This window comes from Hippoglossus hippoglossus, chromosome 2 (genome assembly GCF_009819705.1).
Source record: "Hippoglossus hippoglossus isolate fHipHip1 chromosome 2, fHipHip1.pri, whole genome shotgun sequence".
NCBI classification, from domain to species: domain Eukaryota; kingdom Metazoa; phylum Chordata; class Actinopteri; order Pleuronectiformes; family Pleuronectidae; genus Hippoglossus; species Hippoglossus hippoglossus.
Window position 1 is genome coordinate 2,175,051 of NC_047152.1, and position 26,688 is coordinate 2,201,738.

Sequence of the window (26,688 nt, forward strand, 5' to 3'; positions counted from 1 at the left end):
TACAGTTATATGTGGTGTAAACTATGTGGTAAGTCACAAAAGCTAAATACAGTATAGTAGTCTTGTCTAGCTATGTGGAGGCAAAATACTTTCCGTATATATATATATATATATTTTTTTTTTTACTTAACAGTTTTTCTGTCAAAATAAGACGATTCTGAAGTTATGCAGTTGTTTTTAATTGGAAAATACAGATCTCACAATAAGCGAATGATAATTCATAAACATGATGAAATGTCACTTTGTCCTAATTAGGAGATATTATGGCATAATTAGGAAATATGTCTTATTGTGATTATGAGAGTGATATCTTAATTTAATAATCTTTTTAATCAAAAATCAAATGCATATTTATTAGCTATAAAATGCTTTATTATCATAAAATAGATGAAGAATTATTTTCATTGATCAATAATCAGATTGCACTGTTTTTCACTTTTCATGCCTTTGCATTTTACAAAATGACATTTCAAGCACACACATTTTGAAACGTGACTTGAAATAATTTACAATCCGATGATCCTCCAGCAAGGACGTGGGTCGGCGGTAAGAGAATACAAATGAACAATAACAAAAACAGTGTTAGGCCTGCTCAGAACGTTTGAGGAGAAGTAAAAGCCAAACGTGCTTTCATCACATGTGGCTAATGAGGCATTTCAAGTTGAGTAAAGCCACTTGCTTAATTTACTTACCGTACAATACCTTGCGTGCTGTACTGCATCTTCTCCCTTTTAAAAAAAAATGCCTGCAGTGTGCACGGCTGCTTGTGCCCGTGAATTGTTTGTGCAGTTCTGCAAGCTGTGCAAATGTCTCCCAACGGATGTCAAATAGATTCTAATTAGCTCTGCAGAATTTAATGAACATACGCCGGTGGATCACTGGGGTAGCGCCCCGGCTGAATGGATGTGTAACCAATCACACTTTTCCACAGTTGAGAGGAGCCCACTGCAGCAGAATATCTCCCTGGCACATTCCCACTCCGCTTTTTTCCCCCTTGTATGTGGATGACTTTCACTCTACATATGCAGACCATGAAGTATTTTTGCAGAGGGCAATAAAGGAGGCCAAGTAAGCAGAAAGCGTGTTTATCACATTACAGTATTTACCATTGATAGTGCTTGTGTAAATGTCTGGTTTCGGTTCTGTTCCTCGTTCCTGTCCTTGATTCTCACATTGATTTACCTCCGTCGAATCCATTTTCAGCTCGCACAGTCGAATGTCACAGTGAGGTGGACACGGGAACCATTCCAACACCTGCAGTCCTCCGTCCCTGGTGATTAGATTCTAATTACAAAGAAATGCGTCAAATCCACGATACGTGCTCCGGAATCACCATGAAGATCTCCGAGATATTCAAATCGAAAGGGCTCACTGTTAGGCTCCATGGAGCTCGATCGTATTTAGAGCTGCTATCAGCATGCAGCTCTGGTACACAGAGAGAAAACTGATTTCTCCCCGCTTGTCAGGTTTCAATTTTAATGGCACAATCTGACATTTTGGGAAAATACGCACTTTGTTAACCATTGTCAGAGTAGATCAATTCCAATTTCATCTCTGTGAGTCCAGTACAGGGATCCAGATCCAAGATGTGTTTAGCTTAGCGTTAAGAAAAGAAACCCCTCACAAAGCATCTTGCTTTTATTTTTTTATTTAGTTTTATACATTTAAAATCTCATCTCTCTATTTCTTACAACTGCAGTTTGCATTTAAATTGCACGTATATGCAAGATGCTAATGCACAGGTAATGGTCACATGTTTATTCAAGTTTTATTAATATTGAACTTATCACGTGTCCAAATCAATGACAATAAATCAACTCAGAGGAGGAATTAGCTACTTGGTAAGTTCCTAGATACAGTTCTGTTTTTTTTTACTTAGATACAGGATTATTACTGAGTCGCGATCCCAATCTGGAGGTGACACAGCCATTAGAACCAGACATAGAGCTCCTACCGCCAGAGTGTGATACTGTCACACCCCCGATGTTCTGATACAGAACACACGCTGTACTCCGACGTGTGTCTGTGCCCAGAGCTGGCTTGCTGGGATCAGAAAATGAACTCACTGTTCATTCCCTTTGATGCTGTGGAAACCGACATCGCTCATCGTCAAAGTAAACAACACCGGGAGGAACGCTACCGCCGTGTTGCTGGGGAGAGGAGACACCGCTCATCAAAGGCTTTCTCGCTGAAAACGGGGGAAAACTCCGACAACAGATGCATACTGTTTACCTGCTTTGAAATCGCCCCCAAATAATTAAACTGGGCAACATCTGGGCTCTGCTGGCATTGTGTGAACTATTAAGAGGGGGGGGGGGGGGTGGCCATGCTGCCTTGAAGTGACTCATTTAATCTCTAGCTCCCTGTTTATTGTGCTCTTACAACGTGATCTGAGATATGATATTGATTTGCTGCAGCTTTTAGGAAAGTCAGACGTTTTCAGCCTGCAATTACCAATCAAGAAGGTCAATGTCATTAGTGTATTTTTATGAGGTGGTTGAATCACAACTTTGAAATGAAAGTTAATAAAGACTCCACAGTTGCAATTACACACAGTGGGTTCTATGGTCGTTATTCCTTTATAATCTGAAACACCATTTCATATATATTGATGATATCAATGCGCATCAATATTAAATATGCTGGTTCTGGACATGAGCTGGAGTGAGAGGAGCCTGTAGTGTTAGCCTAGAGGCGATTGGTACATGTTTACAGAGGTTCTTGATAGTTGGGTTAAATCATGATATCAGCTTTGAGCAGCCCGGAGCAAGCATCATTTCAGTTTCCAGTTTTGCAACAACAGTAGGGCAGAGAGGTTTGCGAAATGAAAAGTTAAGCAGATGACATTAGAAGAGACAGTGAGTGGATGTAATGGAAAAGGTGCGTTTGGACGTACAAAATGAGAGATATATTTCAATGACGCCACCGCTTTGGAACTGCAGGGGCGCCATTACCAACTCTGGAAGACAAAGCGAGTCTGAATCAACTTTTGGCCAATCAAAAAGTTGCAAATGATAAGTGCTTGCACCGGCAACCATGGAACTGGAAGATAAAATGATTTTCACTGTGATATAGCCTCATAGTGCTCATGTTGTGTCTCTCATTATTTGCTACAGTTGAGGTGTCTGTTGCTGTTAGAAGTTCATAGTTTGAACTTACTTGTAGCAATATCAACCCCTGGTGTTACAAGCCTTGCTCAAAAGTCCACAGACTAAAGGTGCAAAGAGGGAAAACGAGAAAACTCAACAAAACAACTCATAACGGATGAGAAAATATTAAAAGTGTTAAAAGTATAACATTAAACTCATTTAAATTGAAGGCCTTGTGGTTTTATAAACACAGGCCACTCCCAACCAGCTCTGAAAGCCTCTGATTGCCATTGATTGCATACAACCTGCTTTTGGCCGACAGTGACTACGCAGAGATCATGTTGTGTTTCCACCTCCCACTCTGCCTCCTGCTTACGTTTCGTCACCGCCACTTGGAGAAATAAATAACACACTCCAATTTAAGTGCTAATTAACTGTGTAATAAAGCCACGGCAAGACAAAACGGTGCTGTTGAACATGATGGATGACATTAGTCAAGGCAGCCCTGTGTCTTTGTGAGCTCTTTTTAATGACTTTGGGGGCTTTTAAAAGGTAAGCAAAATCTGATATATATATATATATGTATATATATGACACTGGTGTAATCCTTTGAAATTACCTCAAATATTCCTGGTCTGTGGCGAGGGGAGGTAGCTTAGCCAACCACAGCTAATCTTCAATTTAAATGTCCACGTTTGTCTTTCTCAGTCATTATCATAATGTCATTCTGAGTGTGACTCATTGCTCCGCTGTCACCCAAAGTCTGTCACCTGATGTGACCCTCAAACGCGCCAGTGTGGGCTGATGCGCTCTGACAGCTGTGGTGTGTTTTTTTTCCCACCACTGCACTGTCAGTCAGGAGAGGTTATGTTTAACACCAGGCGTGCCCCGTGTGGGCTTAATGCCTCATCCTAATTACAGAGCTCAGCCACGAGAAGACACTCGGCTATGGTCGTCCCCCCACCCCCCCCGTCACCTTCCCTTGTCTTTGGTGACTGCGCTCGGAGCCTGTCTGACCGGCCTGATGGGCGGCTTCGAATGTGACGGACAGGAGGTTTGACTGCGGCTGCGGCTGAGCTCGGCTGACCTTGCTGAGTTTATCCAAAACCATTCCCTTCCCATCATTCCCTTTTGATAATTCACATTTCATCTGGTAGCCGCGGGAGGAACACTCTGGACAGAGAGCACAATTAACGACTATTACTGTCACATTGTCAGGGTGCTTTGCCTCTCACCATAGGATGATAAAGGACCTCTACTTGTTCCCTTGCTCTATTGAAGTTACAAATGAATTGAAATGGGTTATTTGCTGCTTTTACTTTATTTTTAATGATTACAACCAGGTTTCCCAGAGTGTGAGAATTGATAAAACCGAGGCTGCTCCATTTACAACTACTGAGTGCGGACTTAATGGATGTTTGAGCTTTTATGGCAAAATTACACTGTCAGATATTTGCGCTCGCACTGTGAACCAGAGACGTGCATCTGTCGGTGTGTATTGAGTATTTGCATTGTGTTTAACAAAGATGCAAATTCAAGATGCACTGAATCAAACAATTTCTTTGCCAATATTGATTAAGTCTAGGGTATCTTGTTAATATTGATTCCTGGTCATACACTGTATATAAGGATAGACAGTGTGTAGTCACTTCCTCCCCCTAGCCAAAATATCTTGATGACATGAATGCTGCCATCTTGCACCACAGACGCGGGTCCTGCCGACCGATCTCGGGTCCTGCCGACCGATCTCAGCTGGCAATCATGACGGTTCACCCAGTTTTTATAACACCACGAAAACGAAAAATGAACACTTGAACATACATAGGTGTGATGAGAGCTACTTCATCTTGCAGCCGCAGCCCGTCGCTCCTTCAGGATTTGGGCAAACACACATTATCGGTCTGGTATTCTTTTACCGAGCAACAGAGATGAGCAGACACTAACACTCTTCTTCCTGCAGATAATGACGTAGCGATTTAACGTCATTGTTGCAGAAGAGGCTACGGCCCGTTTATCCATCAACACATAAATATGAATTCAGCAGGTTATTATAAAGTCGTAATAATAATAATGTGAGTGATACTATAAAGACTATAGTGAATATTTCACCACACAAGCCTTAGTAAATTCAAGTGGAGCGCGTCAACATAATCTATTTATCTATCTATATATGTTTTTTATTTGATTATGTTTTTTCTTTTTCTTGGGGGGGGGGGGGGGGTGCTATATGTAATGCCCACTGCGTGGAGCTCACAGAGATCACTTATGTAAATGGAGGCCAAGGAGTGCTGTGTTAGTAAAAAGTGGATGAAATTCAAAACCACTGTATTTACAGTCGGACACATATTTATTTCCATTGGCTTGATTACAAATTCAATAAGATTCTGTTTTAGTGTCCCTGTGCTCCATGTGAGTCAGAATTGGCTCCTCAGTGAAGAAGGGTGAGGTTATATAATGCCGCACGTCATCAGTAGATCTAGAGCAATTGGCTTTAACCTAATGCAAAAATAGGATATAACCATGTGCATTGACTGCAAGCAAGATGAATGTATCATCCACTTCACAGGCTCCCTCACCCACTGAGGTCCCAGTGTGCTGTTACTTCTCCTCCATAACCACACAGTGCTTAAATTAAAGTAACTGCATGTAATAAATTATGAAATGCTGTAATGTTATGCATTCTATAGCAAATGTAGCTGTAATAGTCCAAACGATCATGAAGAATACAAACAAAAAAACCTGCATCTTTGTTTGTTTTGTGCAACATTAGGGACATTTCTCCATTAGTGGGTGATGTAATGACTCATATGGCACTCTGGCCTGTGAACATGTTGTGCTCAAAGCTCCAGCGCTTGGCATTCCGCCGGGTCACTGTCTGTCCGCGGAGCTCCAACGCCGCTTCACTCCGTCATCTGTGTCACTCGGGCTGCTCTGCTGTCATCTGACGCGCCGACTTTGAAACATTTAACCGTGTGCAATTGCATGCAGTGGCATTTGGATAACACCGGTGGTATTTTCAGGACTTGGTAAAAGAACAAAAAAATCCTTTTTCAATTTCAACTCTGATATTTGGCACAGATTAAGTCAGTGCAGCTGCTCTAAATGGAACTGACTGACGGGGATTTAAACCTGAAGCAAACACATTTCTATTGTCGGGGGGAAATCGCTCGTGTCTCCAAAATGCCAACGTCTAGTTGATTTGTCAGATGACCACATAAATCTGGACTTGTGCATGTTAGAGGAGTATTTCTTGATCTTTTTGTAATTCACCAAGCTGTCAAACAGCCATCGCACCAACACAAATATTGTGGTTTTGAACAATCCACTCCAATCACGCATTTGAAGTTGGATCACAAAATAAACAGTAAAGGAAGAATGGTCGAAATCTGTTCTGAACCAATACCATGGTCTTTCTCTTACCTCAACCAGGAGCTGTGAGTAGAGAGAGGGTGTGTGTGTATTGTTTTCTATAATATATTTATAATTATGTACAACAATCAGAACAATAATAATAATTTGGCAGATAGCACAAGTCATATATTATATTAACAGTCTGACCACTACGATAATAGTCTTAATATTACAACAATAATTGTAGAAAATAATATTGATAGTAATATAATATTAACCATCATCATCATTTTAATAATCTTGGAGGGGAAAAAAAGTGTATTAATACTTATAATTGTCTTGCCACCGCTAATGTAATTTATAATAACATCACCAATAATGATAACAATAATAAACATCAATAATCATCATCAGTAATAATGATTATTGACATTAAAGTGTAAATTAAGCCGGGTCACACACTTAGTGAGAAAGAAGTTCAACCATTTTAATGGTTTCAAATACATGTGACATGCCACATCAATGATTATCATTTACCTATTATAAGAAGATATGTCAAATATCCCCAAATGGAGCAAACCTCACAAAACAAAGCTTTCAGTTTCTCCGTCTCTCCACCAGGAGTTCGAAAATCAATCAGCAGACACTCCTGCCACGATTCAGTCCAAACCTTGTGCTTGTGTCCACTGTGTGCTTTTCATGACTGACCTACATTGAGCCCCCAGCCCCTGTCAGGGCAGCATTAATACAAATAGTGGAGGGAAGGGATTATTGCTCCCCCCCCCCCTGGAGCAGAGGGAGTAATGCTGATGATGAAGCGCTTCCTCTGGGCGCAGAGAGAGATCACAGGGTCACTAACAGCACGGGAAAAACCTTATCTGGAAACAACAATAAGATTCACTTTGGCCCGGAAAATATTAAAGCTGTTACATCCTGTGTGTCGTATGCGTTTGAAATCGTAGGTTTTTTGGTTGCGACATAAATGTTCCAGGCTAAAAAAAAAACGAGTGATTGATTTGGTTTGATGGATACACGGCACAAATCTGCATAGGGCACGAGAATCCATCGGGAGGCTGTGATGAAGTCACATGATTTATTTCCATTGAACTCCTGAGGTATAGGTCAGGAGGCAGGAAGAGGAAGTGACATGTATATGTTGCGTGTATTAAAGAGAGTGTCACATATATGGTATGCATATAAAAAGGAGTGGCATGTTTATGGTATGTATTTAAATGGTAGTGACATGTATGTGCTACTTATATCATTGTGACCTTCCTATATCATTAAGGAAACGGCTCTGTCACCAGTTTATAGGACACAGTACTGGCTCAACTTAACTGAACACCTTTGCTCTATAAACATTCAAGAAAAAACATGTAAGTGTACCAGGATGTATTTGTATGTTTTACTGTTAGGAACATAAAGTACAGTCATCTGTGATTCCGGAGGTAGCATAAAGCATCGAGGATAATCTTCTGGTACTACAAATTGTAGAAAAACTTAAGTTAGGCTGAAAGTACTTCTTTATTTTACTGATCACTAGACCTGCTTTCCTGTTATGCAGAAGCTGTAAGTCACATATTATGGGCTTCCTCAGCAGATGGTGTCTCCTCAGTTGACCTTGCTATGTTTCATTTTTTTAAATATCTCAAAAAAGTTGCAGTTGCAGCATGCCACAGGGAAGAGTCACGTGTTCATGGATGAGAATGACTTCAGGATGCAGCTAATTAAATGCAAAATCTATACAGTTATTTAAACCTCAGCAGAACAAATCCATGTCTTTTTGAAAAGTTAAATATGACGCCGTGTGACCTTGAAAGAACTGCTCAAATCTGTCCTCCATATTTCTCAGCTTTATGTTTGCCTGTGGGTTGAGGCTCTCTAGGCACAAGTAGTTTCAAATAACAAAGATGTGAGAGCACAAACTATGGAAGAGAAAGTTGTGACATGTAGTAAAATAAGTGTGTGTGTGTGTGTGTGTTTTACGGGGGGGATCTACCTCCCATTCTACTCGTTATTTCATGTTTGTTAGTTGAAAGGATAGGCAGTTTGTTTGTGTAGTTCATCCTGCAGATTGTTTTTAATTGTGTACCATTAAAGAAATGTTGGGCCTGTCAGTTGTTTTTAAATCATGAACATATCAGTAGAATGAATAGTTGTCTGAGTACCAGTATGAACCTACTGCATCACAGCCACGTTTCTCTCTCTCTCTCTCTATTCTATTTCTTAGAATATAAATAAGATGTGGTTGTTTAAATCTGACGTAAACATTTGTATTTAACACGTGAGTCAAAGTATGCAAGATAGGATGGCAGAGGCATCTATTTCAATAATCTTTGTCATTTTTTGTCGTATTCAGAATAGGCTGAATACACAACTACAAAAGCACAAAAGAAATTGCTAAAATAGCCCTGGACTTCTAAGGGTTAATCAATCCAAAAATCGTTGTCTTACTGTCTATGAAACACAATTATCGATGCATGTTTTTGCCATAGTGGGAACAGCGTTGAATGGAAAACTAAAAAAAAAAAAAAATGCTATAATAACACAATAGCTACAAGTGTGTCATTATCGCTGGTAAAAAATGGTCGACACATCGGACTTGCCACAGCATGATTAGCTATTTGGATTATAATCACAGCATTTCAAAATCTCTCTTCTTAAAACCCTACCTTTGATGCAAAGTTACAATCCTGCACAGGTTTATTTTATCACATTTATATTTCCTATTCTTCTGAATTTTTTGTTCTTTTTTAGGCCTCTTTGGTTTCAGATAAGTCTGTTCTTTAGACGTCCACGGTGGGTCTCTAGGCGACAGGCTTAGTTATGTATGCACTCTATTTTCGGAACGTAGTGCTTTGAAATGAAGCTTTGACTAATCTTCACACATCCTGGGGAGCACCTGGTAGGCATGCTCCTCTCCCCGGCTCCTTTGTGGTTAGGTTTGAGAGGAGATGGGGAAACATGGGGGAGCAGAAGAGAAATGAGTGAGGGAGGGGGGGAGATGGGAAAGGTGGAGTGGGGAGATGAGAGGGCCAGGGCCTGTTGGTCATTCTACAGGGTGTATGAGGCTGCCAGAGGCCTTGTAATCCTCCCCCCCGCCCCTGCCCTCCATCCCCTCTCTATCATCTCCTCCACCTCACCATGACAAACCGGATCTGCTCTTTATCAAACAACCTCAGGCTACCTCTCCCCTTTTTTCCTCCTTTCTTACCCAGCGGCCCTCATCCCATTTGTCATTTACACTGCCTCGGTCTTGGTCAGCTCACAGGGACAGGCTGTTGCTGCCAGGCTTGGCCGCCGAGCTCTCAGGCCTGGCAAGGAGGCGCCACCAGTTCCCCCAGTGGCATCATTTAGAAAGCCACTTAATGGGTTTAGGCACATTTGCTAATTTGTCAACAAGTTTTGGATGTGGAACTCACTTCCAAGCTGGTTGGCCTGGCACTTGACTGGAAGGGATCACCACTGGCCGGCGATTTCTGGAGCCACGGGTGAAATCAAATTAAAAAGGGTGCGTGTTGGTGCTTGAGGCTGCGGAGCTTCATGCTGAATGGCTTACAAACAAGCTGATGTACTGACTAATTATCAGCATTGTCCTGTAGTCTCAATGGAGACAGATTCAGGGGGTATTTGAGTGTAGCAAAGAAGATAGGAGATGCAATAAATAACCTTGTCTCTTATTGTTGTTGGAGGATGATCAAATCTGTCGTCACAGACACCTCATTCACATTTCCCGTCTTTGGTGTTGAGTACATGATTAACCTTCTCATGTCTGTTAACGTAGTCTTATTCTCACGTTGCCATTGTACTTCCGCATGTCAAAGTCATTTCTCAGATGTTTTACCGCGTGTTGTTTAGGTTTTCAACTCTTTGTACCTCATTAACTTGGTATTTGGTTAAAAAATGGGTTTAATTCATACTACTGTTTATATCTGTGTGTGTGTAACAGGGGAATTACATACACACCATAACAATCAACCGTTGTTGTCAATTCAGAAGTAAGATGCAATGTCCACTGGAGATTTCACGTTCAGTCTCCATTAAGATAATTTCAGCATGTGCCAATTTCATCCATTTGGCTCATTCCATTATATGTCAGGTCGATGGAATCAATATAAGTACGTATAAGATACCATTAAATAAAATATCTTATATGACCTTGTAGTTTTGATTTAATTGTCTCTGTAAGTCTGTCAGTCTGTGAAACGGGAGAGGGAACCCAACGTTTCTTTTTTCTTGACAGAGACAAAACACAGACCAGACAGACCAGTCATTAAAACCAGTGAAATACAGCCACAACATATTATATGTCGGTTTCTGAGAAGTCTTAGAAAAGACTGAATTCAGGCCCTTAAGGCCTTAAAAGTATTGCACCTTATTGAAATTGCACACTAATGAGGAGACAGAGTTTCTGCAGGCACACCACCGGGAAGATCAGCTCAGAATTGGGAAGTTAAGAACAGAAAATGTTTAATTTCAAATAGATTAATCCATCCGTCCAATTTACGCTGCTTTGTTGGCCCAGGTCACGTTCCCATAATTAGTTATTAGGGTTCTTGTAATATTCTGCTGACATGATATGCAAATGTGCAACAGAATCAACGTGAGTTTGTTCATCTGGTGTTTGGAGGCTCTGCTATCCAACTAAATACTGAAGTAAAGTTCCACACTTCAAACAACTGGCTACATAAAAGGCTGTCACCTAACTGAAAAAAGCTCCGTAAAATGGCAGTTTAAAGTAGCTAAGGACAGCTCGGATGTAATAATAGATCCGTTATATACCCTTGGAATCTATTAAAACATTTTTTTTTATATCGTTATAAAATAGTGAAGACCAGCCAGATAGATTGAGTGCCATGATCCTCTCTTAATTTCACCAATTCATCTCTTGAACGGTAATGATTAGGGACAGTTTAGGCCTCAGGAAAGGTAAGAGAATAGCTGGAGGATAGTCGGGAAATGGCCTCTCCACTTTACTCAATGGGGGTGATCTCTCAGGTTTACATCAAATCAATCCCAAAACCCTTTCTGAAGTAAAGTTGAGATCACTTATTGCCTCTGTTTGTTTCCATCAATCCAGGTTTTCTAAGCACAGGCGACCAGGCAGCCAAGGGCAACTACGGCCTGCTGGATCAAATTCAGGCTCTCCGGTGGATCAAGGAAAACATCCAGGCCTTCAAAGGAGACCCAAAGAGAGTGACCATCTTTGGCTCCGGCGCTGGGGCGTCGTGCGTCAGCCTGCTCACCCTCTCCCATTACTCAGAAGGTACGTCTACTCGCTCACAGGCACGCAGAGGAACACCGATTTGCTCACAAGCAAGAGACCCCTTTCATTATTTTTGCAGAGTTTGCTGTATCTACTCCCGTGCTTTGATACGGTGCGGGTGTTACACCAGGAACACGTTTTCAAAGGGAGCTCTGGGATGTTAGTGTTGTTTGATTCGAGGGAGGTGTGATGAGCAACATTTAAACTCGAGTGACACAGAGTATTTTTGATCTCAAGATCCAGTTTAAAGCGATGGCAGAGTGAAGTCGAGTGTGATTCACACATTCAGCCATTCGAAGTTTGTGCACAAACATACATGGAAGCAGAATCAATTGCTTTCCTCTTCGGTGCAATTCATTTTTTTTTATTTATATAGTACCAAGTAATAACATACATTATCTCAAGGCACTTAATAATAATAATAATAATAACTTTTTTTGCTGTTGGATCCTGCAGCTCTAGAGAAAGAGGTTTTATCAGCCATGCCTTATCGTGAACATGGTCATACATTTTATAGATTTTGGCTAATCTCTGACCTTTGATTTTCATAGTCTAAAGTAGATTATATTGACCTTACTATTAGTTCCAACATTAGGAAGGCATTTCTACTGAGACACAACAAATATATTCCCTCTAATTTCCCCCTTTAATATAAATGACCTCACGACCTTGGTAAAATCAGTGTAGTAAAATCTGATCTCAATAAATTCACAAACATAAAAGCTATGTTGTGTGGTCCAAGACACTTTCCTTTAGTTATCTGTGAATTCTGGCTTAGTAACCACTTACTGTATGTTATGACTAGTTTGAACTAAAAAAAAAGCGCAGAGGGTTATGCAAAATAAATGAGAATAATTATAGAAATGTTCACATCTATATTTTCCAAAACTTGGGAAGTCCGAAACTTTGGTTTGGGAAGAGCTGGTCTGATTAACATGGGGTAAAGTTAACAATGTAGCATCTCAGATTCGCTAACAATATACATTTATTTTATTTGGTTGAAATAAAAACACACAGGCAGTAAATCAAATACCGTGCTCTGTTACTTTCTATCAGATTACTCATGACATTATTTTCTATCACCACATGCGAAGTGTCCAACCAATGGTTCATTCAAGTGTGTGTCCATGCCTCCGTCTCCAAACATCTGCATTGAAGGAGAAGGAATGAATGGGAACAGACTCTGCATTATCATAGTGCATTTGTATTTATATGTATTATTAATGGAGAATATAAATAGAGGAGCCAAGACTATTGTAGAATTTTCTGACTCCCATGGAAACTCGCTAATGAATAGCTCTGTGCGACCTCAAATTGAAGAAAATCGCCTGACCCGTCTGTCAGAAAGAGAGGAGCATTTGGAAGATTGAATTTCAAAAATGCGGCTGCAGTCCCCAGTCCCTTTTTCTCTCCGTGAGGGACGAATACAATCTTTGAGAAAAATGCACCTTCCCACAAAATCAACCTTGTTATATTGCTGCTAGAAGTTCTTTGGGTTTGCCTTAGAGGCCAACAAGTGTGAGGGAGATTTCCCATTTTCCTCTCGGCCTTGTATTTGCAGTTATTTGAACGGTTTCATCTTTCTCCGTGTTGTACTAGAGGGAATAGGAATGGCTTACTATACATTAATATAATGTCCTGATGGGCGGCCATAATGACTGAGAGTCAACAGCGCTGTGCATTGCCAGGCATCTTTGGTAATGTACAATACATCACTGTGAAGGTTACTGCTCCCTTAAGCATTTGCTCCTGTAACCTGGAGCTCTGTTGGGAAGCTGCTCTGGAGACGGTACCATCAAGGCATTCAGCAAAAAGCCTACTAAGGTCATAAAAGGTTCTCAGTCACTCAGTACGTACAGTTTTGTTGTTGACATCTGACTTGAGGTTTAACTGATACTCGACTAGACTAACGGCGGCAGCAGTGAAACCTTGTACGCAGCTTACAAAGCCTTGTGGGAAATGTCTTCATTATGCTCAAAACATACTTTTCAAGTCGGCCTGATTGAGTCACAACGTGTTTGCATGAGTATAAATAGCAATCTCTGAAACAAAAAGAACACACATAACTCCAGTGTTTCTCGTGTACTGTAGCCTACTTGCTTATTGGCAGTCCGTGAAGCTGCGCTACCTATTCAGGGATGTGGAAACTGCCTGGAGGTGCTGTTGCTAGATAAATAGGAAATATATTTGGTTCATTAAGGACACACATATGTAACGTCTGTATTCTGAGTCACCCTTTCATTTGCCGAGAAATACATTTATGCTGCTATGAAAGGAGAGAGAGAGCAAGAGAATTTTGAGTTGGACTGGGCTTGTGCAGCTACACGCAGGTGAAGCGGTGAGGAATGTTGGTATATGAATGTCTCCGCAACATTTCCACTTAAGCGGGGCATTATGTATTGTGATCTTACTTTGCAAATTGAAATATCTCAACTGAGAGGTCTAGAGAGTCAAAGTTATGCTGAAATTACATTTTTTTTCAGTAGCCAAAAGGGAGAAATTTATATAACTTGGTTTCAAGGTTGTGCGTTTGTCATTTTCATTAACTGACTGCCGACTTGTCTTCATACATCCAACCTAAATCATTCCATGTCAAACTATGGTTGCGCAAAGCAGTATTGTTACTATTCTGTCACAAGCAGACACACACACGTCAACATGACAGCTGCCGTACATGAACTAGTTGTTAAGACCTAAAACGTTTGTGTGCGGTCTTTCTGTTACCTCTTCAGAGCTAAACCTGTTTCGAAAAATGCCAATTGCCATGCTTTTACCCAATGCAATGTTTTCTGCTTTTTACCTCACATGAAGCATTGAGTCTGTGCTGCCAGCATTGTGTGTATGAGCCTTCCACTAATACCCGCTCCCCTCTCAGATCTGTTCCAGAAAGCCATCATCCAGAGTGGCACGGCACTGTCCAGCTGGGCAGTCAACTACCAGCCTGCCAAGTACACACGAGCCCTGGCTGAGAAGGTGGGCTGCAACATGCTGGACACCATAGACCTGGTGGAGTGTTTGCAGAACAAGAACTACAAGGAGCTGATTGAGCAGTACATCACACCCGCAAAGTACCACATCGCCTTCGGGCCTGTGATTGATGGCGATGTGATCCCGGATGACCCCCAGATCCTAATGGAGCAAGGGGAGTTCCTTAACTATGACATAATGCTGGGGGTCAATCAAGGGGAGGGGTTTAAGTTTGTCGATGGCATTGTGGACAGTGAGGACGGGGTGTCTGCCAACGATTTTGACTTTGCTGTGTCGGACTTTGTGGACCATCTCTATGGATACCCGGAGGGGAAGGACACTCTGCGGGAGACGATCAAATTCATGTACACAGACTGGGCGGACAAGGAGAACCCGGAAACTCGACGTAAGACCCTGGTGGCTCTGTTCACTGATCACCAGTGGGTGGCGCCAGCAGTGGCCACCGCTGACCTCCATGCCCAGTACGGATCACCCACCTATTTCTACGCTTTCTACCACCACTGTCAAAGCGACATGAAGCCCAGCTGGGCCGACTCCGCCCACGGGGACGAGGTACCATACGTGTTTGGGATTCCTATGATTGGTCCCACGGATCTCTTCAACTGCAACTTCTCCAAGAACGACGTGATGCTGAGCGCTGTTGTCATGACCTACTGGACAAACTTCGCTAAAACAGGGTGAGTGCTCCTTTCCTTTGTCCTTTCCTTTCTTGCATTTTTGTCCAGGATGCACTACGGTTGTCTGAGAATCGGTTCACTCAGAGACACACAACCATTAGCATTGATTTTGCATCTAAACGTTCACCTCGCTCTTCCTTAGGTCACCAGCGAACACACCGACTCAAACACATACAGCCGGAATCTTTACAACTCTACATCTGCCATTAACAATACAAATCCACAATCTTTTTAGAAGCACTGTTAATATAATCAGAACTTGTCTCCTGATGATTATGTTTTGACATGTGCTAACTCACAAAAGTAGTTAAGTATGTATGAAAGGTTCAGTGGCTCAATTTATTCATGGGAATCCCAATCCTTGCTCCCTTTCAATCCAACCAACACTGATTACAGAAGACCAGAAATAAATACCCCAATAAACAAAGCTATGGATAAAACAAGAAACAATTATCATTGTTTTTCAAGGGAAAGAGGGAAAAACAAACCATTTAAATCGAAACACATTAAATTAGCATGAGAATTAAAACGTAATCCTCGTTGCACCTTCCATGTTTCTGGCTGTGTTCACATGTGTCCTGATGGAGAGAGAGAGAGAGAGAGAGATCACTGTTAAGTATGTGTGACAGGTGATCTACATGTACAGCTTAAACATGATATCCTAGGAGCTATTGTATTATACACCATCATTTATGTGGAATGAAAGATGACTTGTAAAGTCCCCAGAGGAGAGTACTTGAATCTCCCAAGACAGATCTGAGGTGGGGTATCCACACATATTTGGTTATGATTAGTGTTTTAATGACTAGCACACAAGTCAAAGATATCAAATGGCGGTTAATAAAACACATCAAGTCCTCCCCTGATGCTGTGGAGGTGCTGGATTTGATGCGAGGAGCTGTAAATGTGGATCATGTTTTTGTTTCACATACCTTGGGATACTCATAAATTCACTTAAAGGTGTATGCATCAAATCTTGATCAGCTTCATAGCTTGTAGGCTGCTCTCTGTTTCACGGCGATCGGCTGACTTGTAGACATTTTGGGAGGACTCCATTTTTCCTCGCTGCTCTTTTTTTCCAGTTTGTTTCCAATAAAGCAGCAACTGACGGCAAATGAATCACTGGAAGTGTTGCCATTTTTCAACTCTCCCCCACTCTTTGCAAAGTCCCTCGCAGTGAATCACGACATATTGATGTCTTGAAACTTTTTCCTGATGGGGTACAAAGGAAATGGATAGTTGGGCACAGGGTGGATGAGTGTGGTTTTTGTGTGGAAGTATGGGTTTGTGCCACAGAAACTAGGTTGTAAAGACTGATATATTGATGTTAAACTGATGTGTTTGATTGATACAATTTGAGCAAATATGTCTGAAGAAGGACTCACTATTGACTTTTGTATTTGATTCGGCTGCTACACAATTTACCCCTGAAACTCCAAAAGTGTTTTGTGGACTCAAACACTGACTGTTTAAGTGCAAGGGCCTGGTACACTGGGAACACTGTCTGCGGACAACTCTAACTGGGACACCTGGGTAGTGCGACTAGCAATCCATGTCGAGATCTACATATCCTTAACCCAGACGTTCAAATGGTGTAACCCAACCTCAATATTCACAAGATATATCAAATGTTTCTTCTGTAAGAATAAATTATACACACAAGACCTAGTTTCGTCAGATTTGCAAATGCAGCCATGCTCAGTTTGAGAGCTTGCCTGCACTGAATGTGTTACGAAGGGAAAACATTTCAAATACATCAGAAGTTCCTTTCAAATTCAGCTGCTAAAAAAGGATGGTAGCCTGTCAGTGGAAACTACCACATACACTGTGAGAGAGGGACTAGCTCTCCGCAATTACACTATGCCAAGATAAATATTATTTTCTGATCAAAGCTCCTAGAGAAAATTAGCGCTTTATTATACATGAGAATTAACTGTCTTCCTACTAAATACTCTTGACTATTAACGCGGATAGCATCACGGCCGTTGGAGCAAATTAGCATTATCGTCTAATTATTTTTAGGCAGGAATGTTGCTGGCTCCACCCATAACATTACGATAGATCTCTGAGTATATAGTAGCTGCATGGGGAAGGGTTGGTTGGTGGGAGGCAGACAATGCAAACTGAGGAGAGGTAGGAATAATTGTTTCTTTACATATTGTGTTACACTTTTCCACCTGTGCCTTGTGTTGACCATGAATATAAAGTGAGAGACAAAAACAAAAAATAATCATTTGTTGCATTTGAAAACAGGATATTTAATAAATGATCAAATAAAACACTTTTAACCCATGCTTAACATTGGAAGGGTAATAATACAAAAATGTTCAGAAATAAAAACATCAGAATAAAGTCAGAAAAAAAAAAAGGATTTGTGATGATCAAAAATAAGTTAATTCAGGAATATATATAGAATACTGAATGATGGAATTAATTTACTGCAACGATATGGAGTAGTAGAAATTTGAAAAATTGTTGTTCATTTAAAGGTTAATATATGATTAATATTTAGCCTACACATTTAAATATACACATATCCAATGTAATAACTTATCTGGTGTCAGAGGGTACAAGATAACACATTATACATATCCAAAAGCATCTGTTCCACCGCTCTGGTGACAGGTATTGTAACTGTGATATTTCTGTTTTCATCCCGCTGTCAGATTGAGGAGCACAGAATTAGAACCGATAGCAGGAGTTAATGTTTGTATCAACAGATTGGAGGCATGATGGGAACATATGCAAGCAAAGCATGTAGTATTCAGTTCAATTAGCATGTGAGGCCTCAAGCATTTCTTTGGTTTATTTATTTTCCTTTTTTTCTCAGCAAATCAGCTGCAAAGGAGTGGCATATTGCTCCAGCATATGCTCGAACTGAGATAACAGGAGTTAAGTGAAACCCCTCCACATGTCAGCAGTGCCGTGTGTACAATTCCATATGCAGCCACCAGTTGGAGGACTGACAATGCTTTATGGCTGAGTCCAACTGGTAAGAGGCACATTGAAGTGGTTGGAGGTCTGGCAATGCCTTGGGAGGCCTGGCAATGCCTTGGGATAAGGGACTGGAAAGCTGAGGAGAAGCTCTCACATTTTTAGCAAACTATAGATAAATGTCGTTGTCCGGACTGACATTTATGGAGTCAGTTCAGTGGCTCTGACTGAATCACTCCCCGCATGGAAACACTGAGCTCACTCGGGTATGACTCTGGAGGGAAAGGAAGACTCGAGGTTTACGGGTGGATGCGTTGGTGGATGCGGGGCTGAAGAAATGCTATACGAACAGTAACAGCACTAGTAGCAAGTTTCAGCATAGCTAAAGGCAAGGCTGCCAAAGAGTGAGCAGAGCACTGACAGTATGCCACAATGACCAAAAAGAGTGAATTGCATGTGCCGTAAGAAGGTGTAGTCATCTCACATAGTCTCACTTTAACACTTTTCAAGGTAGGCTATGATTTAAGCCGTTTTCAGACATGACAGGCGAGAGGTGAAGCTGCAGGCAGAAGCAGGAGATGACGTATTAACTCCGCTGCCAAGTTCGTATGATCAGCTCTTGTCACCACAAACTCTCTTGACATCCTCGTCGGTGTCGTCGGCATGTGTTACCACGTTTTCCACGCGGCGATATTTGTTTTTTCTGTTGTTTTTCTTTTTTCTTTTCTTTTTCAGCATTAGGCTGTTTAAAGAAACACTAAACCTCAGTGTGTTGATCTTGAAACACATTCTCAAAAGCTTCTATTTCTTTTTACTTGCTGAAAGTTAATTCAATGACTCCTAAACTGTTAAAGCTACTTTATCTACTTATGGACACAATACGTGTGTGCTTCAATGCTTCATTCCTCCAGAAAATACTTGAGGATGGGGCAAAATGAAGGCATTTTGTTCCCCACAGAACATTTCCATCATATGAAAGTATTCAAGGAACGGGAGGCCAACTTATCTGTGTTGAATCACATCAACTGAACCAAAGCTTCAGAAGTGGTGGAAGAGCAAACAACAGGGACTTCTCTCATCCCTGAGTTTGCTCCTCTGTGTTGCCCTTGAAAACATTCCTGATAGCATTTGGTCAAATAATGCTATGAAACGTCCTCTGTGCAGTAACCATAAATGTGGGCTTGTGATTGGGTCTTTATGGGCTGGTTATAATAGCCATCTGACACATGTAGTCACATGAACACAGGAATATAGATCAGCCCTGAGCAGACGGGTCATTTCCAACAATATTTTGGGCTTTAACAAGATATGCTATTGCTGCTTTTTAAATCTTTTAGAACAGACTAATATCAAACCAAATATTACAACTATAACAACGTTTTAACTGTAACATTTCAGTGTTCAGTGAGATAAATGGAAGGAGTCCCTGAATGTTCTCCTCAACTCAACATATCTCATATCCAGGGCTGTGCAATATGATCAAAATCCAATTTACTCATTAAAGAGGCTATTGCATATCCAGACAACTACATATTTCTCAACTATCTAACACATTACTCAATGCTCTTTTCAAACGGTACATCGGGGCCGTGTCTTTACTGATGTAACCTGTTTGCAGCTGCTACCATCTGCCATCTTGCGATTGTTTGCCATATGGTGGGACATCTTGAGTCTAGGGTTTGATTTGAGCTGTACTATTTGACATGATATTTGCAAGATGCCTGATTTTGTTATTTTCAGTCTGTTGAGGTGATCTGCCTGCAGCATAAATTGCAGACACCATTTTTCGGGTATGTGTCAGTTACAGTATGACACGGATGTACATTAGCAGTATAAGTTTTCCTATATACGTACCTATATAGTTACGTATTTGTATTACATTTATTTGGACTTTTAAATGCCATGGGACTAATCACTCCCTGAGCTACAGATACGAAGTGGTTATACTCTATGCCATATATATGCTGTATACTACACCACTACTTGGACAAGTGCCCATGTCCACACTCATCTATCCAAAACCACAAAGAGCCATTTTAGTAACACATGTGAACACACAAATGTGCCCTCACTGATTGTTTGCCTCTCGTACACGTAATCGTTCATCAGTGTTTCTGTGTGTCCCTCCAAATGCGATGCGGGACTCAAGATGAGTCCTCCCTGTTGAGTATTTAAATACACAATCCCCCATTCACACATGCATTTACAGACACACAAACGCCCCAGTGTGTCATCTCCACGGTTGTTGTCTCGCCTTTTCTCCCCCTCACCCCATCAAACGAAATGGAATCACTGTCACAAAGACGAGAAAGGCAGCTGTAAAAAATAAAAGGCATGTAGTATAAAACAGAAAATTAAGAAAATGGACAGAATACCTGGATCTGTCATTGGTTTGTAGCATACTCTGAAAATGTTGTTCGCTTCTGCATTCAAATTTTTATTCACCTCAAAAATCCATTAGATTTAATGTGAGGGAGAAGAAAAATTGAAGAAGGCTATGACTTTATTGAGTAATGACTCATCTGTAAATGTTACAAATTACTGCTAAGTGAATCTAATGGACAGTTATATTGCTGACTTGTATCATCGGGCTGCTTTAACATCTTCTGAAGGATGTTCTAGTTTTACAATAAATGCCTGTTATTAAAGTGGTCATTATGTTTTAAATGGTAATGAAGGAACATGTTATATTTAGTATCCTCTTTATTATTTTGGGATGACATGTATTCATTATCCAGCTTTCTGTCCAAAACTGTATAATATAGGTACATATAAGTATTTGGTACTTGTATTTCATCTCTTCTCTGTTGTGTTTTCCTCTTTCAGGGATCCAAACCAACCAGTTCCCCAGGATACAAAGTTCATCCATACAAAGCCCAACCGGTTCGAGGAAGTAGCCTGGACCAAGTACAACCCCAAAGACCAGCTCTACCTCCACATCGGCCTCAAACCTCGAGTCCGAGACCACTATCGAGCTACCAAGGTTGCATTCTGGTTGGAGCTAGTACCGCATCTCCACAACATCAACGAATTTTTTCAGTATGTATCCACCACCACCAAGATACCCCCACAGGACACCACCCCCTATCCTTACACCAAGCGGTTCCCGAACAAAATTAACTGGCCATCCACCACCCGTCACCCAGGGGTGCCGCCTGCGAACACAAAACAAACCACCGACCAGCGCAAGAGTGGCGACCTGACCGACGAGTCCACTGTGGTGATCGAGACCAAGAGGGACTACTCCACGGAACTCAGTGTCACCATCGCAGTTGGAGCCTCGCTGCTCTTTCTTAACATCCTTGCCTTTGCTGCGCTGTACTACAAGAAAGACAAACGGCGGCACGATTCCAACCGACGCGTTCCCACCCCGCAGCGCAACTCTGCACCCACCAATACCCCATCCACCGCCAACGACGTGGCCCACCTGCAGAGCGAGGAGCTGATGTCACTGCAGATGAAGCAGCAGCAGCTGGAGCTGGAGCACCACCACGAGTGCGAATCGCTGCAGGCCCACGACGCGCTGCGCCTCACCTGCCCGCCCGACTACACCCTCACCCTGCGCAGGTCACCCGACGACATACCGCTGATGACACCGAGCACCATCACCATGATCCCAAACTCACTGGCTGGCATGCAGCCTCTGCACAACTTCAATACTTTTGGAGGCAGCCAGAACAGTACCAACTTACCCCACGGCCACTCCACCACACGGGTATAGCTCTGCTGGGACAGGAATAGCGGTGGCTTCCCTCTGGACAAGCAACTTACCACACAAGGCAAACATTAGTGACTGACTGTGTGAAGCACAGACTACAAAGTCTCAGCAGATGCTGTTTTGCTACCATGCCTTCTTGAAAAGTATAAATAGTATAAATTGATCATGGACTCATGAAAATATTCAATGTGAATGTTACTATAGTAATAACTCTATTTGGAGCTAAGTTTCATGGAAGGATATTGAGGAGTTTTACCAAAACAAAAGGCAACCAGGGGATGACTGTTAATATTCTTATAATACAAGATGAACAGATTCCGTGTGACAGAGAAGAGACTTTTTGTGCCATATCAACACAATAAGAAGACAGTGGCAAAAGTTGTTGAGAAGCAACAATTGAACATCCGGAACATCACGAAAATATGATCCGTCATGCATCAGACACCTGACTTAGGCACACAATTCTACACCCCAGCCTGAAATGTATTTATGAAAACTTTGTTAAAAAAGGAGAAAAAGGAGAAAAAAAAGGTATATAGTTGTGTGTGGAAATTTATGGATTTAAAAAAAAAAAAAAAGAAAAAAAATTATATTCGAAGAGCTTCTGTTGTTTTCATTTTGGCTGTTTCCTTATTTTTTATATATTTTTTTTCCAGCTTGCTGTTTCTGTTGAGGTGCTTGTAAATATATTAGAACATCCTTCATTCTTTTTTCCCAATAACAACCTGTGTTTTATTATTTTTTCACACAATGACCAAAATGCGAACACAATCCCATCCTTAAAGAGTTGCACTTTGGGGCGTCTGCAGGTCATCGCATACAGTGCTGTTTTGTGCGTTGCGTTGTGTTCACTCTCGAGACATTGCATGTCCAGGAAGAGCTTTACTCTATATTCTCAGACACGTCTCCTGTCTGAAAGTGAGGACTGACTGGATCTCATCACCTGCTCCCATTCTGTTATGCTTGCCGTACTTTTCGTTGTGGGCTTTTTCTGTCTTGCAATCTCGGCACTGCCTGAGCTTACAGTGTGACCAGCAATGTATTATTTAGAAATAAAAAAAGGCAGTGATTTTCTTTTGTATCACTATTAGTTGGATATGTTTGTAAAGAAGTGTATGTTAGATATTTGAAATTGTCATATGCTAGCAATATGTAAAGTATTGTGCCAGGCTTGTGATATTTTGGGCAAAAGCAAGTGAATGTGTAAATAGTAATGATATTATTATAAAATTATAACAAAGTAACCATTAACTCTCTTTCTGTTTTGCATCCTAATATTAAAAAAATGGAAGTACATCCAGAAGGTTTTAAGCTACATTTGTAAATTCTATAAAAGATATATTCTTGACATTTGATCCCTAAACCAGTCAAGATAACAAGGGTTTTAATATAGAGTTTTAAAATCCTTGGTTTGTCTTATAATTGTTTGCAGTTTTGCCTTAAGTGATAATAGAGATATTTCTGGCTGGACACCTGTATGAACTTTTTCTGCAACATTTTTAATAAAATATCACAGTATTTTCTAAAAACAGAATATACATAGAATGCTTAATTGGATTTGGTTGCGTGATTGTACAGTGTGTGGTATGTTTGAATGATGGTTTGGGATGTCAGTTTAATAATACTAGAAATTGATTGAATGATTTTAATCTCACCTCTATGAAATTCAACTTTTCCTCACACATTATACCCTCCGGCAGCGCAGTGGGCATCCCCCTCTTTGGTTGGATTTAGTTGCTGTCCCCCTCTTTGGTTGCACAACAACTAGCAAACTGGTAAGTTATAAACTATGGAAAATAGGAGGTGCACCAGTCTAAATTGAAGTCAAAATCAAAAATCAAAAATGTTCACAAGCTTAATGTTAGAAGGGACCCGAATGGAGTTGCACACCACCTTTTGTAAAGCTGGAAAAACCCTGCACAAATTAGATTAAACATGACATTACAGATAACTTGAGTTCCTTGTGTAGAGTTTTTTTATCAGGTTTTAAACACAAAATCACGCTTGTAAATCATAATAAACATCAGTTCATATGTTTATTGTCACAGACCCAAATTTAAAGTCCATAATGGGAGCCGCTCTGGGTTAAATGTGACTTACTTTAGGGGCTCTCCTTAAGGCAGTCCCATGTATGCCTACTTTGAGTATTACACTTTCCTCACACATTATCATCTCACACTACTCTTAAGGACACACTTATTACAGCAAAATATTATGCAGAGATTTCCATGGAAAGCACAATAGTACAGATGATGTGAGTGTTTGTTGACCTGGCCTTAATTCGTTTGTGCTGACCATTTTTATTTAGGACCACGCTATTATTTCAAAATTGACATTTATTAAATACTTTAAAGAAGTAGAATTTCAACTTGTTGTCCAGTTGAATCTTTATATTATGAACCATTCTATAGATTGACTCCTTGAATTGTACGAATATATTGAAGTGTATGTAATTAATTCAGTTCGGATTCTAGTATAAAGAGTATTAATACAGAAAGCATCAATTTTGTTTTTCTTTTGATTATGGTGAAGCCCTTAAAATGAAACTAAAACTACTCATGCACGGATGTTTTTCAATGAAAGCCAGCAGCTAAGATGGCATAATTATGGCCTTTCTTTGAAATAGCTATATTGAGAACTGAGTGCTAGGTCCGACTCCAGCTTATCCTCCCGCGTCCAATAATGCATCAAACAAACAAACAAAATGATAGAAGAATACAAATACAAGAATATGGCAGTCACCTGTGAAGTTGCGTTGTTGTGTTTGCTTGCTTTAAGAAGCAATTTGCAAACTGAATTGCCAATTTGCAATTTGGTTAGAGAAAACTGAAAGCAGACACTTAGGCCCAATCCCATTCACCCCTTCTCCCTACCCCTGCCCCTACCCCTTGTTTTCGAGGGTTATCTTGCCCCTTGAAACAGAGTCACACGGGGTAGTGGTTAAAATCTTCCCCTACTAATTGGGACAGCCCTTCAAGAAGCCGTTACGTCATCAGTAGCCGTCGATTTAAACAGACTGGGGATGTCATTGTAATAACATTGTTGAGAACATCTATGCTAATGCAGGTGAATCAAATGACATTTGACATTAAAAAGCTTGGATGCTCTGCATTATTTCACGTATGAATCAAAAGCACACAGTGGTCTGTATGTAACCCTGCCAGGATGCATTGTTATTAGATGAGCAGTTAGAGCCATTATTATGCGGGTAGTCCATTTCCCTTCATTCTTTGTGTGGACCATGAGTTATATATATTAGAAATTATAGTATACTGCATAACTACAACTATATTGTGCAGGTTGACTGTTTGTATTACAGCTCTCCTATGCTAATTTGTAAAGAATGTTGATTGAACGATCCAGCTGCATGGTGCCCATTGAGTTTGACTCAATCAATTCCAGCAATCTAGCACTTGAAACGTTTGAAACATTGAATTGCATCTGCAAACTGTTTGGTCTCTGCCAGCTAAGCTGAATTTCCCCCTGACACTTGCATCCAGTCGCTAAGCATGCTGTATTCAGTGAAACTGTCTTTAGATCACCACCACCATCACCCTACCTCCCTCCTCACTAGTCAATCTATCGATCCCCTTTGCAACAAGCCAAGCAAATTAGCTTTTGACTTAAAACTAAAGTGACAGGGGGAAAATTGAAATCTTTAATAGTAATCTCCAGCTACTGAGGCGTAGTGGATGTCGCCACACAATCCTCTGTGACATTTCAGAAGCTCCCTCGTAAGTAAAGGCTGATGTCTTAAATTATTTTCATGAGGACGTGAAAAACGTCCTTTCATTTGCAAGATAGTTTGATCCATAATATACAGTAATCCACCAATGAGCCTCATAGATGATGAGAAAAATATCCATTTCGTGGGCACAAACAAAGCCGTGCAAATGTGCAGGCATCCTTTTAATTGGCATATTGTTTATGCTTTTGGTGATGTTGGGGGGGAGTGTTAAATGTGAATACTGGAGACTCAACTGAAAGTTAATTAAGCTAGCAACAGTGCTCCATCGCTCAAACCAGTCCTTGAACTGCCATTAAAGTGCACCCCTCTCCAGGGCAGCCATTACCAAGGCATATCGATTGCCACGGTGACAAGGTGTGCCAAATTGGAATGGGCACTGCATACGTTTGTGTGGCTACTGGGAAGCGGGATGAGCTGTTTCTAGGTGCTATGAAAAACATACAAAACCCCATTGTGAGCAGCTGCAGCCCACAAACCCCCCCCCCCCCCCCCCCCCACATCCACAGTGTTTCCCAAACATGAATTAAAATGCAGGTGAATACCTCAGCAGCAAAGGCAGTTGATTGCATTACCCTCCCCTGGGTAGCTGGATCCTCAGCAGCTGAATCTAAATTATTCAGAGTCGATACGTATATACTGTAAGTGTTGCGGTCACAGTGATGCCCCCTACATATCTGTGTCAACCTCTTTTTATTTTAAATATTACTGTCCTAAACTTACATCCAAGTCTCCTCAATAGTGTCCTCGCCATTTGCAGCATGAAGAGAATATTCGACATTACTTGTTGTCCGTGCAAATGAGTGACTCAGAGGTAATTCTAAATCACCAGCCACAACATGCGCATCCACAACATGTCTAAAAATGGCAGACTAAATTCATGAATTGAAAGATTGTGTGTGTGTGTGTGTGTGTGTGTG

The 26,688-nt window shown here is 41.0% G+C and overlaps 1 protein-coding gene across 1 annotated transcript in view; it reads left to right on the forward strand.

Annotated features, from left to right (window-relative positions):
• nlgn4xa (neuroligin 4 X-linked a) overlaps window positions 1-22,589 on the forward strand; it is an 80,763-nt gene extending 58,174 nt beyond the window's left edge. The window contains exons 4-6 of the mRNA XM_034612446.1: window positions 11,521-11,706; window positions 14,582-15,371; window positions 21,132-22,589. Coding sequence (XP_034468337.1) covers window positions 11,521-11,706; window positions 14,582-15,371; window positions 21,132-22,026 — 1,871 coding nt within the window. The 3' untranslated portion in view covers window positions 22,027-22,589. The remainder of the gene's footprint in view (window positions 1-11,520; window positions 11,707-14,581; window positions 15,372-21,131) is intronic.
• Window positions 22,590-26,688: the final 4,099 nt, after the last annotated feature.